Source organism: Corylus avellana, chromosome ca11 (assembly GCF_901000735.1).
Source record: "Corylus avellana chromosome ca11, CavTom2PMs-1.0".
NCBI classification, from domain to species: Eukaryota; Viridiplantae; Streptophyta; class Magnoliopsida; order Fagales; family Betulaceae; genus Corylus; species Corylus avellana.
In genome coordinates, this window is record NC_081551.1 from 20,738,996 (window position 1) to 20,755,833 (window position 16,838).

General features: G+C 35.0%; 2 protein-coding genes across 3 annotated transcripts; both read left to right on the top strand.

The window, feature by feature from the left end:
• The first annotated feature begins 5,699 nt into the window (after positions 1–5,699).
• On the top strand, positions 5,700–11,526 carry LOC132166632 (inactive protein kinase SELMODRAFT_444075-like). 2 transcript variants are annotated; one of them, XM_059577478.1, is made up of 10 exons: positions 5,700–5,971; positions 6,200–6,465; positions 7,905–8,059; positions 8,156–8,250; positions 8,477–9,516; positions 9,843–10,003; positions 10,173–10,249; positions 10,329–10,476; positions 10,691–10,840; positions 11,126–11,526. In XM_059577478.1, exons 2-10 carry the CDS (start codon positions 6,288–6,290, stop codon positions 11,159–11,161), a joined length of 2,040 nt encoding a protein of 679 aa, XP_059433461.1. In that variant the 5' UTR covers positions 5,700–5,971; positions 6,200–6,287; the 3' UTR covers positions 11,162–11,526. The 2 variants fall into 2 exon arrangements, with proteins under 2 accessions (XP_059433461.1, XP_059433462.1); XM_059577479.1 differs by lacking the exon at positions 6,200–6,465 and having other exon boundaries at positions 5,703–5,971.
• An 845-nt stretch (positions 11,527–12,371) lies between these two features.
• Positions 12,372–16,367, top strand: LOC132165638 (probable acyl-[acyl-carrier-protein]--UDP-N-acetylglucosamine O-acyltransferase, mitochondrial). Its single transcript, XM_059576282.1, has 10 exons — positions 12,372–12,458; positions 12,560–12,651; positions 13,270–13,394; positions 13,503–13,611; positions 14,412–14,504; positions 14,608–14,724; positions 14,826–14,909; positions 15,454–15,558; positions 15,652–15,738; positions 15,814–16,367. Exons 1-10 carry the CDS (start codon positions 12,377–12,379, stop codon positions 15,931–15,933), a joined length of 1,014 nt encoding a protein of 337 aa, XP_059432265.1. The 5' UTR covers positions 12,372–12,376; the 3' UTR covers positions 15,934–16,367.
• Positions 16,368–16,838: the final 471 nt, after the last annotated feature.

Below are 16,838 nucleotides of genomic sequence, written 5' to 3' on the forward strand. Positions count from 1 at the left end.
TGACTTGCCTTACTATTTGTCAACTAACTTCACTCATTTTTTTTTTTCTTCATTTCTAACCAAAAAAAAAAATAAAAATCAACGTTTGTTTTTTTAGTAGCAAACAACTCTCTTCATTTTTCTCACACAAAAAATTCAAATCTCATTTTATCTTTATTTTACATCAATCACTTATTATTACTATACAAACAAAAAACCAACAACAAAACTATTTACCAAACGGGCTCAACTGTAATTTGCCCTTTTTTTAGGGTTTATTTTTAAAAATTATTAATTAAATAATTAAATTTATAGTTTTCTATTAATTTAAAATTTGAAGATAATTGATAATTTAATTAACATAGTACCAAAACCCTAAATTCCAACATTAGCTTTACTATTTATCATACATTTCTCATTTTAATTAAATATTTTACATATTGAGTCTCTCAAGAACGAAGATACCACAACATTCATCCCGTGCCATTTCTAGTGGCTAAAGAAACATGAACCAAAAGGAAAAATGTGGACAATCACCAACTGATGATAAATACTTGCACATAAGTTTATCTCTTTTGCGCACCAATGAGGCCCCCCATGCCCTTTCATTAATCTTGTTTTTTGGTACTAAGTAGCTTTCATTGATCAAAGGGTGAATAAAATATTTGCAGGGCTAAATCAACAACACTGTGACAGTGAACTGAATTGAATAAAATATTAGCAGAGCTAAGAGCTAAATTCTTAAAGTGATTTGAGTTCGAATTTCATAATGAGAATTTTCATGCCTAATTAGTGTAAATCACTATGAATTTCATTGATGTCTTGATGAAGTTTTGTCAAATTATGGTTTAATCGGACTTGAAAGAATTCTTGTAGTTTTACTATTTAGGCTCTTATTATGCAGTTCTCAACGAGCATGTATTATCATGGTCACGTCCAAGTAAAGTAGTCATCATAGTCGTCTACGGAAACCGATTAACCGTTTTAACCGAAATTTTCAAAATAATTTCTTATCGAAATGTTATCGGTTAATTATTAAAAATAGGGTTGTCGATACCATTATAACCAATACCCATCCTTAGTCGCTCCACCTTATTTATTATTATTTTTATTTATTTTTTAATTAGATTAAAAAAAAAAAAAAAAAAAGAAGTGAAGTGAAGTGACAGGTGCAGGGCATTTCTAACATGGTAAAAGATAAGAAGCTTAGATTCCAGCTGTGTGGACTTGGCTTATTATACCTGCCAAAATAGAATCTCCACTGAGCAAGAAAAGGGGAAACGAAGCATCTAATTCATAGTTTCTGTTAAAGAAATGCCCCATGCCCTCCTCTTCTTCTGCTGCATTCATCACAAGGCTGAAAAATTGCAAGGTTTTGAAGGAGCCAGCCACAACAAAAGTACCCTGTTTTGTTTCTTACTTATCCTTTACTTGGCCATGTCTCATTAAAGGAAACCTTTTTTTTCTTTATAATCAGAACAGGGAAAGCTAATGCACTAAAACTTTACACATCCTTAGGCTATAAGGAAAGCATCTCCATTCCCTGATCAAAGAGGATGGGAGATAGAGTAATAATAAAAATAATTGTGACAAAATTGTGACGGCCGATAGGGACTCCCTTATTCGAGCAGAGGAACTCCTACTAAACAAAGAAAGCCTCCCTCACATATTACTGCCTTAAAAGAGTGCAAGAATAAAAGAAGTGATCCCTTGACGGTTCAAACTGCAGCTTCATGTGATGCTTACTCTCTCATCTTTGAAGGGGATGCCTTCAATGTAGTCTTTGCAATTCAACAACCTCAGCTGTTTCCGGGTTGGACTTTTTATAATGTTATTTTTGACATTTCTCTGTATTTGCTTTCTTTCTATAGTTGGAAGGCTAAGAAAGTTTATAGGAGTGCTAACTGTAGAGCACATAATTTAGCTAAATGAGCCGCTTTTCACCTAGTGTTTGGAAGCATTCTCATAGGATCACTCATTCATTCTTCCATTCGGATCAAAAGTAGTATAAATCCCCTTGTAACCTTTTCTTCCTTTCAATTAAAAAAACCAAAAAAAAAAACTATTAGAAATCATGTCCATAAGGAATGGGGTCATATGTAGACAATTAACTTTAAGAAGGTTGAATGATCTACCAAGGCCATTCACCATGTGGTTTACTTCACATCATTTACCTTTTTCAAATAAAATATGCTTAAAAAATTTATAACAATATTAATTAAAAAAATGGTAGTTTATTATGATATTAGAGTAAAAGTAGTTCAAATCATGTCTCAATCATTCATTTTTGTTTAAATTAATATTGAAAAAATGGCATACGCTATCACTATAAAAAGACTAATAAATTTGAAGTTTCATTATAATTACTTATAAAGCGCAGTTTTACTTAATAAATAAACAATACGAGACTTAACAACCACGAATATTTTTATAATATGAATTACTCATTTTTTTTCAATAGAAAAGAGGGATGTTACATTAATTTTATTTAAAGAAATTAAAATTAAAAGATGTTTATAAAAATGAGTTTTATGTTGTATTTTCAGTACCGGCAGATTTGTAGGGTTCGGGTACGGGTCAGCCCTCTGAATCCGACCGTTTCTGGTGAATGTTTCAATGTCTGTTCACAGTGAACATTGGCAGGTGGAATCCAATAAAATTGTAGTATAGAACATACACAAAACCCTCTCTGCATGAATCACATGAGGTAACAATCAAACGACAACAAAAAAATAAAACAAAAAATAGAAAAAGAAGAAGAAAGATAAAGATAAAGACGTAATAAAGGAAAAAAAAAAGAAGGTATTGGATAAGACTTAAGAAGGCACTTATTGGTTATTTTAGGTCCCACTTAGCAAAGAAAATGTCAGAAGGCTAGATTTAGGAAGGTCCTACCTAAGCAGTAAGCACAACTTACAATTGAATAGGCTTTTCCTGTCATGTAGGATGTAGCCACAAAGGAAGTGAATTATTTGTTGGGTGGTACCCATAACCATAATTATTCTTGTCCATTTGTTTTTGGACCCCTAGGAATTGGTGTACCCAATAATAATCCCTCCGGATAGTAGCCTCTTAGGGCTCGAGAGTCGAGATAGACATAATAAGGTTCATCTCACATCTCACAAGCAACGCTACAAGCAAACCATGCTTAATTAAGTCCTACGCCACGTGCGTAGGTATTAGTCTCGATAAAACAATGTTTACAAAAGGTTATAATGATTTCACTTGTACCCCAACGGCAATTTGTACCCTATTGTCACGATATGTTTAGAGCATGAGAGAGCACTATTCTTAAACTCTTATTTCCCGAAACAACCATCAAGTAGAAAACACGCTTTTAAGTTTTTTTTGAAAAAATTACAGTTTACTTCCTTAAAGTTGACAGAGTTTTTTAATTCGAATACTAAAGTTTCAATCTTTGCAATTCACCCTTCCAAAGTTTTAAATTTTTGCAATTTGATCAATTGTATCCAAAACTTCTCATATTGCCCCTAATTTTTATTCTTTTATTTTTTTATAAAAAATTTTAAAAAATTCGGGATGGCTACATTTGGCCATTTTTGCACCCCCCAAATTTATTTATTTTTTTTCATAAAATAAAAAATAAATAAAAAATAGGGGCAATAAGGGAATTTTGGGATAATATTGGTCGAATTAAAAAAAAAAATTGAAACTTTGTGGAGGTGGATTGCAAAAATTGAAACTTTGATGTTCGAATTGAAAAATACTGTCAACTTTAAGGGGATAAACTGTAATTTTCCTTCTTTTTTTTAATTTTTTTTTTTTTTTTTTAAAGTTCTGATTAATATGTTCAATTTTTAAGTTATGAGATGACGTGTTGATAATGTGGCATTTTTAACATGGCGTGTGGTAAGTTAGCTATTGGATGCTCTGGACAATGGACATGTCTATTCTTTTTATTGATTTTTTTTTTTATTTTTTTTTATATGTTCACACAAGGGAAGGAGAAAGATGGATTCAAACTAGTAATCTCCGTTTTATTAAGCGTGGTCTACAGCCAATTGAGCTACCATTTGAAGACATTTTTATTGAACATGATGTGATATGATAGCTATGTGTCATTGACACCATTAAAAATTTATCGAATATTGAGAGTTATTTGATAACGATTCAATCTTTTAATATGATAAAATGAAAAACTCAAAGAAATACACCAACAGTTTTTCCTTGTTTTTAACTTTGTATTATGGCTTTCAAGAATAACTCACAGCCATTCTCGTTGAAGTACATGTGCCTTTTCAAGGTACAAGACTACAAGTTTCACAATTACAAATTTTATTCTCTCTTTTTTTTTTTTTTAAAAAAAAAATTAATTAATTATTTATTATTTTAATTTGTAAGTATTAATTTTTGGCTTGTGTAAGTGGCAATTAGAATTTACTTGTCCCCAAGGAGTAACTCAATCGGCTGTAGATTACACTTCATGAAGCGAAAGTTACTAATTCGAATTCCCCTTCCTTCTCTCCTTGTCTGAACATGTCAAAAAAAAAAAAAAAAAAAAAAAAAAACTAAAATTTACTTGGTTAAAGGATAGTGCTATTTTCATATATATTTTTCTTGTACACATTTTTCGAGGTACACCTCATATTTGAATATATAGTTAATTGTTATTTTTCTATTTAAAAATAATATCAATGAGAATAATATATGTTCACAAATACCCTTTTTGTTGTTGGAAATTTGGTATTTTATTACTAACAAAGTTTTCTTTTAAATTAGATTTAAATAAATTTATTCAATTTAATCTATTAAATTAATATCTTTCAATCAAACAATAATTCATACAAAGGACAACACAAAGGACATGAGCAAATATAATTTTGGCATAGTAAATGGCTCTTCTAAACATGTACTGGCAGAAGCACTTTGTCTCAATGTGGGTGTTTGCAGGTTTTCTTATCCTGCCTGCCAGGTTTTCCAATAGGCAGCAGGCATAGTCTAAGCCTACAAATGATAAAACCCCCCACACCTTGTCAACACTCATTTAGAGTAACATGGCACCATCTGCAATAGTTGACAGGGTTGCTTATTAAGGAGTTCTAGCAAACTTCAAAATAGTAACAAATCAAGTGAGTACTACAAATTATCTCATATTAGTTCTAATGAAATACACTTTAAAGTTGATGTCATGAGTTCGGAATCACAACAAACCCTTGCCATTGATTTGTATTCTGTGTCGATTAAGTAGGGTTCAATTTCTGACACGATTCGCAAATTCAACATTAACCTAATACGAGATTAGTAGGTTAAGGTTAAGAGGTTTGATCCATTTAATTAAATGAGTTGGATTATGGCCGACCTATATAGTCTTATACTAATTAACAATCTTTTACATTATCTGTGAATCTGACGCAAAATTAATAGGCCTTATACCAAAGTTTAATAAGTCGTTGCCGGTGATTTGTATTTTGCTTTGGCTTTCTAAATATGGTCTTTAAATATTAAACAAAAAAAAAAAAAAATCAGATTTTAACTCAACATTTTTCCTAAAAGTCTTGCCTTTTATTTATTTTTTATGTTTTAGCACAATCCATTTCCTCTCCTCCAAAAGCCACAAAGAGACTTTTTTTAGGGGATGACACTGACGGTCCAAGTAAAGATTTATAATTATGCCTCTAGGAAAAATGAAGCAGTTAATGCGTTAATGATGAGAGAGACCTCCAATCATTGATCTAATTTTGCAATTAATCGCTTTATTTTGGTCATGCAAAAAAAAATTCGCTTTGTTTTGGCTTTCTGCGTTGTCGGCTCTCTCTTGCGGTTTAGCACAAGCTGGATGAGAATCTCTTTTGTCACTGCCACCACCTCACCTTCATTCTTTTCTGTGGTTCATGCATTCCTTATGACATGAGTGGGTTTCGGTTTCCATTATCAAAACTTGGTGCTTGAAAATAATTGTTGTGGATTTTCTGAGCCTAAAGCTGCTGCCTGTTGGAGTTTCACATTCCCTTTTAAGGGAAAGAGCTATCTCGTAAGTAAAGTACCTTGAAGTGCGTGTCTTCTATACTTTTTTTTTTTTTTCTATTTTACTTTCAGCCTTCCATGTGATGTGAGTATCCCAAAAGCTTCTTGCTTTCCGAGACACTTGTCTCTGGTTTACTAGTCATTGCAGTGATTATGCAACTTTTTGCTGTTCAAAGTTTGTTCTTTTCCTGAACTTTGTGGCATCTGATCGAGAAAATTTCATGTGGGTGTTTAGAAGGCCAAGCAAAAAAGGAAACAAATTTCTTCTGGGTTTGAACCAGAGGTGGGTGGTGTGAGTTAGGGTTTTTGTTGGCGGGTTGAATATGAAAAAGAAGGGTGATGAGGAAAAGGGTTCCTCGGATGTGGGTGGGAAACTGGTGGTGGTTGCTGTTAAAGCATCAAAGGAAATTCCAAAGACTGCTTTGTTGTGGGCTTTGACTCATATTGTTCAACCTGGAGATAGCATTAAGCTGCTGGTGGTTATTCCCGCTCATCCCTCAAGTAACTTTCACAGTCTTGTTTTTTTTTTTCAACGATTAGAATTTTAGAAGTTTTCTCAAAGTATTGATGAATTGTTGTTATATCGCCTTTTCGTTTTTTGTTTTTGTGAGCTTAATTCTGTTCTTGCCTTTTGATTTATAATATCTTGTTGGTAGGTGGGTATGTCTGTTAAGCTGTCTGGCTCCCATGCTTCTGCTTCCTGGGGACAAATTTCTTGGGGACTTTTCTTATATTCAAATTTACATCTTATAGAATTGAATGTTCCTTCCTACCGTAAATACTTTTAATCTGTCATTGAATTTTATACGAGTATAAAATCTTTATTAATTTATTTTGCTTTTTTCTAGGAAAAAATACTTGTAACATCCGAGTGTTGGGCAATTTTTTTTGTTCTCCGACATGATAAAGTGTTGGAACTAGTGGCTTATATTCTCCAAGGCATAGAGTGTAATATTGGAATACTAGTGGTTGGCCGTATTTTGAGGTTTTCCAAAAGAGAAACGTTAGGTTTACAAAAAAACTTTTACAACATGATGTGACACAATATGATTGAAAATTAGATAAATTCAACTTTTGAGATACTCAATCATATTCTACCACATCATATTGTAAAAGTTTTTTTGTAAAATTTGTTTGTAAGTCTAGCATTTTTCTTTCCAAAATACGTCCGTATAGTTAGGGCTTTCCTATATATATGTTATGTTTTAACCCTGAATCATTAATAATAAAATATAGCCGCACTCTCCTGTAAACGAACCATATAAATCTGTGTCTCGACTCTCTCTTGATCTCTATCTTTTTGATTGCATATTATTCATCATTGTTGTGTACGGTAATAGCATAAAGTGGTAGGACAATTTCCTTTTTTCACATCATTGGCATTAAAGTCCAAGAGTAAGCAGAATTGGTTTTGCGATGGTCACTTGAAAAATCTAAGAAATAAGACAATGATAACAATTTATTCTTACAGAGAATATAGGGAGTGATTGGATTGTTGGTGTCCAGCTCTTCTTGACCTATGCTAATAATATAGTAAAATGGGTGTTATATCTCACAGCATGTTCGAACTTTCGTCTTGAGCTGTCCTTGAGTTTATAAACCTCGTAAAGAAGTAAAATGGAGAACTTCAACTTAACTTGCATATATGATCCTCTCTTCCAATTGTGTATCACATCCCCATCGTGTTCGATGCAGGTGCTTCACAAATTTGAAGTGTTGTTGAGTTTAGGCTAGCAAATTTCAACTATCAATAGTTAAATGACTTATGCATATTCGGTAGCTATATACACTGCATAGCTAAATGATATATGCAGTGTGTTCGTTCATTTTCTCTTATTTTGTCTTATTCCTTTTTTTTTTCTCCCACTTTTCACTGCCTGGTTGTATTGACTTTGGGAAGTAAATGTTGATGATTGATGAGAAAAGCTTTACATTTTCAGGTAAAAGGATTTGGGGCATTTCGAGATTCACCAGTGATTGCACCATTGGTCACTGGTGGTCTCTGGCAGGAACCCGTTCAGATCAGAAGGATGATATTGCAGATTCATGCTCTCAAATGGTGCTTCAACTCCATGATGTTTATGACTCAGAGAAGGTCCGCGGTCCAGTGCATTTGTTTTCTTGTCAACGATTAATTCCATGCACCTCATGTCTAGTTTAATGTATTTCATACCCTGATTTTTCTTCACAGATAAAAGTCAGGATAAAGATTGTTTGTGGCTCGCCATGTGGAGTGGTAGCCGCTGAGGCCAAGAGAGCCCGATCAAACTGGGTTATACTGGATAAGTAATCAATATATGCACCTTGTTTTCTTGCATGACATATTATACTGTTTCTCATCCTGAGGCATCCATTTAAACCTTGGGGGATTACACATGAACATGGCCTGTTGATTCACAAAAGATGTTCAGTGAACATCTTATGTGTTTTGAAAAAAAAAATAATCTCATTATATGGTTTCCTTCTATATCTTCAGTTTGTTCAATTACCATTTTTTTGGAATTTTGGACAGACGATTGAAAAATGAAAAGAAATACTGCATTGAAGAGCTGCAATGCAATCTTGTGGTTATGAAGCAATCTCGGCCAAAGGTTCTTCGTTTAAATTTGGTAAATTCGACAAAGATGGAATCTGAAGTGGGTTGTGCATTATCATCTGAATTTGAAAAATCTCCAAAAACTCTGAAAAGCAAGTTTGGACAATTGAATATGATTAGGGGACCAGCTGTTACTCCTGCAAGTAGTCCAGACCATGAGTCACCATTTACTACAACTGATGTTGGAACGTCATCAATATCTAGCTCAGATCTAGGGACTTCACCATTTTTCCTTTCTGAAACTTGTGGGAGCTTAAAGAGTGATCTTCAATTTACCACTAAAGAAGATGAAAATCTGGATGAATGTGACTCTGACACAGATAGTGAAAAGATGAGTACTTGTTCCACAAATTCAATTTTCCATCCATGGATGGCAAGCTTTCTCAGGTCCAACAGTGAATATTCAAAACACACGGTGGAAGGTTCACAAAGAAATGGGGGGAAGGTTCTAACCTCCACATATGAAGCTTTGCTGGGGAAATTGTCTATAGTAGATCAAGATCCTCGTACTGGAGTGCTGAATTATAAGCTTGATCAGGACCTACGCAAAAGTGTAAGAGAAGCAATTTCACTATCCAGAAATCTACCTCTCGGCCCTCCTCCATTGTGTTCTATCTGTCAGCACAAGGCACCTATATTCGGGAATCCTCCAAGGTGGTTCACTTTTGCTGAACTGGAATTTGCTACAGGTGGATTTTCACAAGCAAATTTTTTGGCTGAAGGTGGATTTGGTTCTGTACATCGAGGTGTCTTACCAGACGGTCGGGTTATTGCAGTCAAGCAACACAAACTGGCTAGTTCTCAAGGTGATCTAGAATTTTGCTCAGAAGTTGAGGTCTTAAGCTGCGCACAACATCGTAATGTTGTGATGCTAATTGGGTTCTGTGTGGAGGATGGAAGAAGATTGCTGGTTTATGAATTCATTTGCAATGGGTCTTTGGATTCTCATCTTTATGGTAAATTTTCCCCTATCCCCATAGTTTTGGTAACTTAGCAACATTCAATAATGGTAATGCTATTAGGATGTGAATAGATCTCTGTTGTGTTGAAAATTTTCTTCTGTACTTGAGGTTTTGTTTCTGGCTTTTGGTTTAATCAAATCAAAAGCTTTGGCATGTGAACTGACCCTAGAAATCCAAATCGTTAATGGGTACGCTTTTTTTAGAAGTTTGGATAACCTACTGACAACACTGAGCTGTTTGGAGCTTGATTTTATTTTGTGTGCGTGTATGTGTGTGTGGCATCACTTCTCTGAGTTAAGGACGGTGTTTGGATTTTGCAGGAAGAAGTAAAAATCTGCTAGAATGGCCTGCACGACAAAAAATTGCAATTGGAGCAGCTCGTGGGTTGAGATACCTTCATGAGGAATGTAGAGTCGGCTGTATTGTCCACCGCGATATGCGGCCTAACAACATCCTTCTCACCCATGATTTTGAACCATTAGTATGTCATGCTCTTGAAATTCTTCAGTAAAAAAGGCCTGAAAATACTCATACCTGCTGTATACTTTCCTTGATGAATGTTGTTTCTTTTGTCTAAAATTATAAGCTGCATCAACCGTTGTGTCAATACATATGACATGTGCCAACTGACTGCCATATCTGGACTGTAGGTGGGAGATTTTGGACTGGCAAGGTGGCAGCCAGATGGAGACATGGGAGTGGACACAAGAGTAATTGGAACATTTGGGTAAAACCAGACAACAGTTATTTTCTTCTTGGTTATGCTTTTTGTGACCAATGATAAAAGAAACCATGGCATTATGTAGGTACTTGGCTCCAGAATATGCTCAAAGTGGCCAAATCACAGAAAAAGCTGATGTTTATTCCTTTGGGGTAGTGTTGGTGGAGCTTGTTACAGGGAGGAAAGTTATGGACATGAACCGGCCCAAAGGCCAGCAGTGCCTCACTGAATGGGTACGAGCTAACTTAGCTCTTCTATAGTTGTTAAACTTCATCATAAATAAAATATTTGATGAAGATGCTTAACATCTATTAGATAAGATGCAAACGAATTGTCTTCCAGTTTATCTTGTCCCTGCTGGGTATTTGCACTTGTGTTTGTCAAACAAGAATAAATTTACTTGAAGTTTTCTCCTTTGTCATTGCTTATGTTTCAAATCTGGAACAGGCACGACCTTTGCTAGAAAAACAAGCTATTCATGAACTGGTAGATCCATGCTTGAGGAACTGCTACTTAGAGCATGAGGTTTATCGCATGCTGCAATGTGCCTCCTTGTGCATCCGGCGGGATCCCCATTCGAGACCTCGCATGTCTCAGGTTGGAGACTTGGACTTCTTATTTAAACTCTTTTATATTTTACATACAAAATAAGCATTACTTATGCTCAATAAAATTCATATTACTTGATGATACTTTAAGCAGAAACTATTTGCTATTCTCTCTGCCGTGGTATTACAAAAGTTTTCTTTTGGTTTTGCCTTCCAACATGAAAGTAGCTTCGTTTAGATTTACCCCCAAATAGCACTGATCCTGGTTCCGCCCCTGACTGAATGCTACTCGATCACGGTTTCCTTATTTTCTGTGCACATTGTTCCCTTGTAGGTGCTTCGAATGTTGGAGGGTGACATTGTCATGTAATCAACCAATCACCTCTTGAGCCTCTTGAAAACAGCATGGGGAAAGTTTTGACCAGAGAAGGAGCAGCATTACAATAGAGATCAAGTAGGAGGTTCTCCTGCAGAGTGAAGGGAGCAGAAGTTCTTGTAAAAGGACACCATTTGTAGACAGTCCACATGATAGCAATACTTAGATTGCTTTGCCTTTCTTATATTACTTGAACACAGACTTACAGTAGCAATTATGGCTGTACAGTTTTGAGAATACGAGAAAATGTAAATGACATCTCTTTTTTTTCTTTTTTTTTTTAGGGGTGGAGGGTTAGCAAATTCCCTTGTGGACATTCATATATTTTTGGTAATGAGGAAATGTATCTTTTACTCTAAGTTGCTTGGTTCTTTAATAATTATTATTGTTTATTTTTTTGATCTCAACTCTATGTCTTTCAACTATAAGAAGGGGGGGGTGGGGTGTGTGGGGGCTCTTTAGTTTGTATCTCTTGCCATTGAGCAATGGTGTCATAACTAGCCTAAATATTACATTGAATTCGTTTAACTGAATAAAAGAAGAAAGATTTGGCATCAAATTTGTTGCAGGTGAATTGTAGAGAACAAAGTTTTTATCTAAATTAGGTCGGAGAAAATAGTTTTAGGTTATGAACCCTAAAGTAACCATTTCTTTGAGGGACAAATGCTTAAGTGGTTCATGAGGTTTCATCTTTTATTCAACTGCTCTTTAAGGTTTAAAATTTATTAAATCGGTCCGTAAAGTTTACACTGTTATCAAATAACTCTCTTTGCACCTTTTATGTTAACTTTTAACGGTAACAAGTGACATCTGATTAGCATATCATGCCACGTCCAATAAAAAGTAAACAGATGTATCAGTCCATTCAGATAATTAATGGACCACAAGAATATTAAGGTTGTTTAGAATTCTTAAGATATTAAAATTTCCTCAAATTTTAGTAATTATTATTTAATTAAATAAATTAAAAAATTGTTACTTTGATGTCTATCTGTCTTTTAAAATAGAGTAAAACGATATGATAAATATTAAAATAATATAGTTATTAAATAAAAAAAAAATGGTGATCGGGCGGCCCTCCTGTTAGCCGTACATCAAGCACTCAGTCCAACAATCGAACGCTCCAGATTGACCCAGTAAACCGTACCAGATCGGCCCACGCATATAGGAGGGCAGCTTCGAAGTAAAGTCGCTGTGGGAGGTACACCCATGGCTTCGCTCCTGAAACTTCGCAAGCCTATTCCCTCGTCTCTCACCCTCTCCTCACTCTCTCTGCGCCGCTTCTCCACCTGTATTCTCTCTCTCGCATTGCTTTGAATGCTTGTTTCTCTGCTATACAACATGCGAACGCAGAGACTAACATAAATGTTGTATTTTTGGTTTTGTGCGAAGATGGGGCGGAGGCGGAGGAGAAGAAAGCGGAAGCGTTAGAGAGCTTCATTCACCCTTCGGCAATCGTGCATCCCAATGCTGTGATCGGACGGGTACTCTTTACTGTTTCACCTTTAAATTCTTATTCCACTCCAATTTTTGTTCCTTATTTGTTTATTTTTTTTATGCTAACATGTGTCGGATTTTGAGATTTCATCCTTGGAATTAGGAAACCAAGTAGAAAATGCAGTTCTAATTCGAATGTTCTACTAAAACAATTGTTAAATATCATTTATTTCAAAATTTTAAGCGGATAAGAGAAGGTGAATTTAATTATTTATAATTAATATTTTAATATTCTTCCTCGCGTGTGGATATTCACATAAAAGAATAAATTTTTTACAATTAATATTTTAACAAAAATGCCCTTTAATTTTTTTAGTCTTAATTTAATTTTTCAAATGCAATTTTGTGTGTTTGATACTCTGTTGGCTGTATAGAGCTTTGATTGTCAGACTATGTGTAGTAATAGTAATAGTAATAGTAATCGAAATATAAGTTTGCGTGGAGCTCAATCTGCTGCTTAGTTGCTTAGCTTGCATTAGTGTTAATATATATGGAGGGTTAAGTCCATGTTCAAAGCTATGAAATTCTATCAATTGGATTGGTTGGCTGTTTATGTGCTTAATGATTCGTATAGGGTACGTAAAAAGTGATTTTTTATGGTGCAGGGTGTTTCGGTTGGTCCTTTCTGCACCATTGGATCCTCTGCACGGCTTGGGAATGGTTGTCAATTGTATCCTGGGAGCCATGTATTTGGAAATACGGATTTGGGGGAGCGATGCGTCTTGATGACGTGAGTTTAGATGATGATTTTGCGTTTTGTGTTTATTTTGTGGTGATGCGTACTTCGTCTTGTTCTTCCTTGTTGTAATTATATTACATGCTTAAATTTGTCAGGCAGTGGTGCTGTGGTTGGTGATGATCTTCCTGGACGAACAGTCATTGGATGCAATAATATTATAGGGCATCATGCCGTGGTTGGCATTAAGTGCCAAGACTTGAAGTACAAGGTTGGTTTCTTGTGGCATTGATGCTAACTTATCTGTTTCAACTTGTGATGGTAACCAGATGTTTGCTGTTATGGAAATTTGTATTCTCAACTTGATTCACTGCTCTCCTTGAATGTGGCTTTAGGGTGTGTTTAGCATTGCTATTTCGCATACAAAAAGTGCGATTATAAATAAAATCACAAAAAAGCGTTTTTAAAAATCTTCGTTTTGAAAACGTAGAAAAATTTGTGTTTTCAAATCACAACGGGTGCTTTTTAAAAGCACACTATTTTAAAGGCTAAACTATTATTTTAAAGTTTAAACTGGGATTTTGCCAAATATTTAATTGTAGAAATTGCATTTTTAAATCGTTCATTTTAAAATCGCAAACTCTAATAGACCCTTAGTCTTATTCATACTATCATTCTCTTGGGAATTTTTTTTTTTTTTAAAAAAAAAAAAACTGTTTTGAACAGGTTACATTAAAACTGGTTTTGAAAACCAAGGATCCTCCTACTTTTTATTTTATGATAATATATTGCATATCTTGTTATGCTATTCTGTTATTTCATTTTTTTCCCCCTAATATAACTTTCTCATGCACTCTGTTTGGTTTTCAGGAAAAAGAAAAAAAAAATGAATGAATGAAAATGGCCAAAGATGATTAAATGAGAAATATCATCTTTAAGCTTTGTTTCATGTATTGGATAATAACAGTCACCTGAGCAAAAATAAAAGGATAATAACAGTCGCAACTTAAATACATGTGTGGCTGTTTTGTGTACAGGATTACCATTCTTATTTATATGTCTGTTGTTTAGCCAGGTGATGAATGTTTCCTTGATGTTGGGGACAACAATGACATAAGAGAACATGCCTCAATCCACCGATCTTCAAAGTCAAATGATCGGACGGTATGAGGGAGTGACTGAGGCTGATTTCTTTTTCTTTTTCAAGATTTGAAACTTTTGCGTTAAATTTAGATTACTTCATATTTTAACTAGCATATACTTTCAGGTTATTGGCGATAACAATCTTATCATGGGATCTTGTCATATTGCCCATGATTGCAAGATTGGTAACAATAATATTTTTGCAAATAATACTCTTCTAGCAGGCCATGTTGTGGTGGAAGTAAGTCCTTTGTTTATTTTGCATGGTTTAACATCTTTGTATAATGTTATTTCTCAAATATTTTATATAATTAGAATTTAATCAATATGCTCCAAATGTAGGACTATGCTCACACTGCAGGTGCCATCGTTGTTCATCAATTTTGCTGTGTTGGTTCTTTCTCTTTTATTGGCGGGGGTTCTGTGGTATGATCATCTCTTCATAATAAGCTTTGAGTTGTCACTTTATGTAACAAGGAAACTGACATGGGTGTTGGTACCCAACATGGACTTGAGTTATTTGGCACAATGACTTCAAGGCTGACTAAACTGTGACACAGTTGTCAGTTCCAGAAAGGGTGTCTAGCACATGCATATTGATGTGTAGAACACTGCAAAAAAGCTGAAGTGGTACATAGCCCTCAAGATTTTACTGAATCATTACTTTTTTGCCAAGGGGTTGGCCCAAGTGGTGAAGGCCTTGGTCTTGGAGGTTTGCTCCCTTCAAGGTCCAAGGTTCAACACCTATTGGGTGCAAACAATCCCTTAGGGCCATACCCCCGGGTGAAAAGCTAGTGATTTACCCAGTTCCATGTAGGAAAACTTTCGAGGGTGCAGTGCACAAGACCGAGGTTTACTCTGCAATGGTGGGTTCAAAGAGCCCTGCTTGTAGAGGTTCCCCGATATCAAAAAAAAAAAAAAAAGAGTATTATCCTCGAAAATCTAATTTCTCTATCTTATATGCCTAAAGATTTCACAAGATGTCCCGAAGTACATGTTGGTAGCTGGAGAAAGAGCTGAGCTTCGTGGCTTGAATGTAGAGGGTCTTCGGCGTCGTGGATTCACAGTTGCAGAGGTTTGGATGAAGTAGAATTTGACTTTCATGGTTTAAAGTTATAAATTAACATTGTTTGAGAGAGCTGATTTATTCCTTTGGGCAAGGATTTAGATAAATAGCCTGAGAATGGCTTATAGAAAGATATTCATGCCTGTTGATGTGAATTCAAATGGTTTGGAGGAGCGTCTTGCCGAAGTGGTATTACCTCTTTCTCTTCCCTCTCTGTCTCTCGCATAAGGCTTACACTTAAAATGAAGCTAAATCATTTTGCAGGAGCAGAATGAAGAATTGGCTCACATTCCAGCTGTCTGTTCCATGATGCAGTCTATTCGTAACTCGTTTGCAGAAAACCGCCGTGGAATTTGCAAGTTCAGACATTGGAGTGGCTCTTGAAAGCATGCTTTGTTGAGTGTGGTTTCTTCTTCCATCAAGAGCAAGTCTTTCCCAATTCTGTTCAAGTCATGAAGGGTGTAATTTTTTTTTTCCTTTTGCATGATTGCAGTGAAAACTGTGGTTTGGACCTTTTCTCTTACTAGCTTCTGCCTAACAGCTTTTGTTTGTAAAAGCTGCTGTCGACTATTCTGTATTGTGACAACTCAATACTCGTGTAGCTTTAGGTTGACTTTGTTTGAAGGTTAAATCTGTCGCAGTTCACTGTATCTTTTAGAAGAATTCTTGTACAAGTCAAGGCTGTAATGAGAAGGAAAGTTGCAGCTGCAAAACTGTTTGGTAGAAACAGATTATAACAGAAGTGATGTACCTATATGAATTATGCCTTAAAAGCACCAGCAGGTTGTGGAAGTACATCTATTTTTCCTGATTCTTGACATTTTGATTGTTCTGCATATTGCAATAATGGTGTTTTTACTTTTTCAATCTTAGATGTATCAATTTTCTACATAGTGATTTATTTGACAAGCTATGAGAGATTCTCTTCTTTTATGAAAGCAAAATCAGCTAAGGTCGAATGACTTAGGTGCTGTAAAAAAAACAAATTACAGTAGTTTTTTAAACGGTCTAGATTAAATTTTACACGCTTTTTCTCACTTATGAAAAACTTTGGACTCTATTCATTGCCAAGAAACTGCTAATTGTTAGTCTTCAATGCCTTTGACTGGAAAATAGCTGCGTTGGGACTTAAATTGTATCTTCAACAAAATCCATCTTTGTATCTGCCATTGGGGATAATTAGTATATTCTGTTGCATATACTGCTAATAAAGCCTTTCTTCTTCATTTTAAATTCCCAATAAGCCTCAAATAAAATCCTGGAAATAACAAAGAAGTAATCACCAACAT

What these genes read in the sequence shown, in the direction of transcription:
- LOC132166632 (XM_059577478.1), top strand. Translation starts at nt 6,288, where the DNA reads ATGAAAAAGAAGGGTGATGAGGAAAAGGGTTCCTCGGATGTGGGTGGG. An exon ending in TATTCCCGCTCATCCCTCAA is followed by an intron (nt 6,466 to 7,904) that starts GTAACTTTCACA and finishes TTACATTTTCAG; the next exon opens with GTAAAAGGATTTGGGGCATT. An exon ending in CCCATGATTTTGAACCATTA is followed by an intron (nt 10,004 to 10,172) that starts GTATGTCATGCT and finishes TCTGGACTGTAG; the next exon opens with GTGGGAGATTTTGGACTGGC.
- LOC132165638 (XM_059576282.1), top strand. Translation starts at nt 12,377, where the DNA reads ATGGCTTCGCTCCTGAAACTTCGCAAGCCTATTCCCTCGTCTCTCACC. An exon ending in CAGGCCATGTTGTGGTGGAA is followed by an intron (nt 14,725 to 14,825) that starts GTAAGTCCTTTG and finishes CTCCAAATGTAG; the next exon opens with GACTATGCTCACACTGCAGG. An exon ending in GTGGATTCACAGTTGCAGAG is followed by an intron (nt 15,559 to 15,651) that starts GTTTGGATGAAG and finishes GCAAGGATTTAG; the next exon opens with ATAAATAGCCTGAGAATGGC.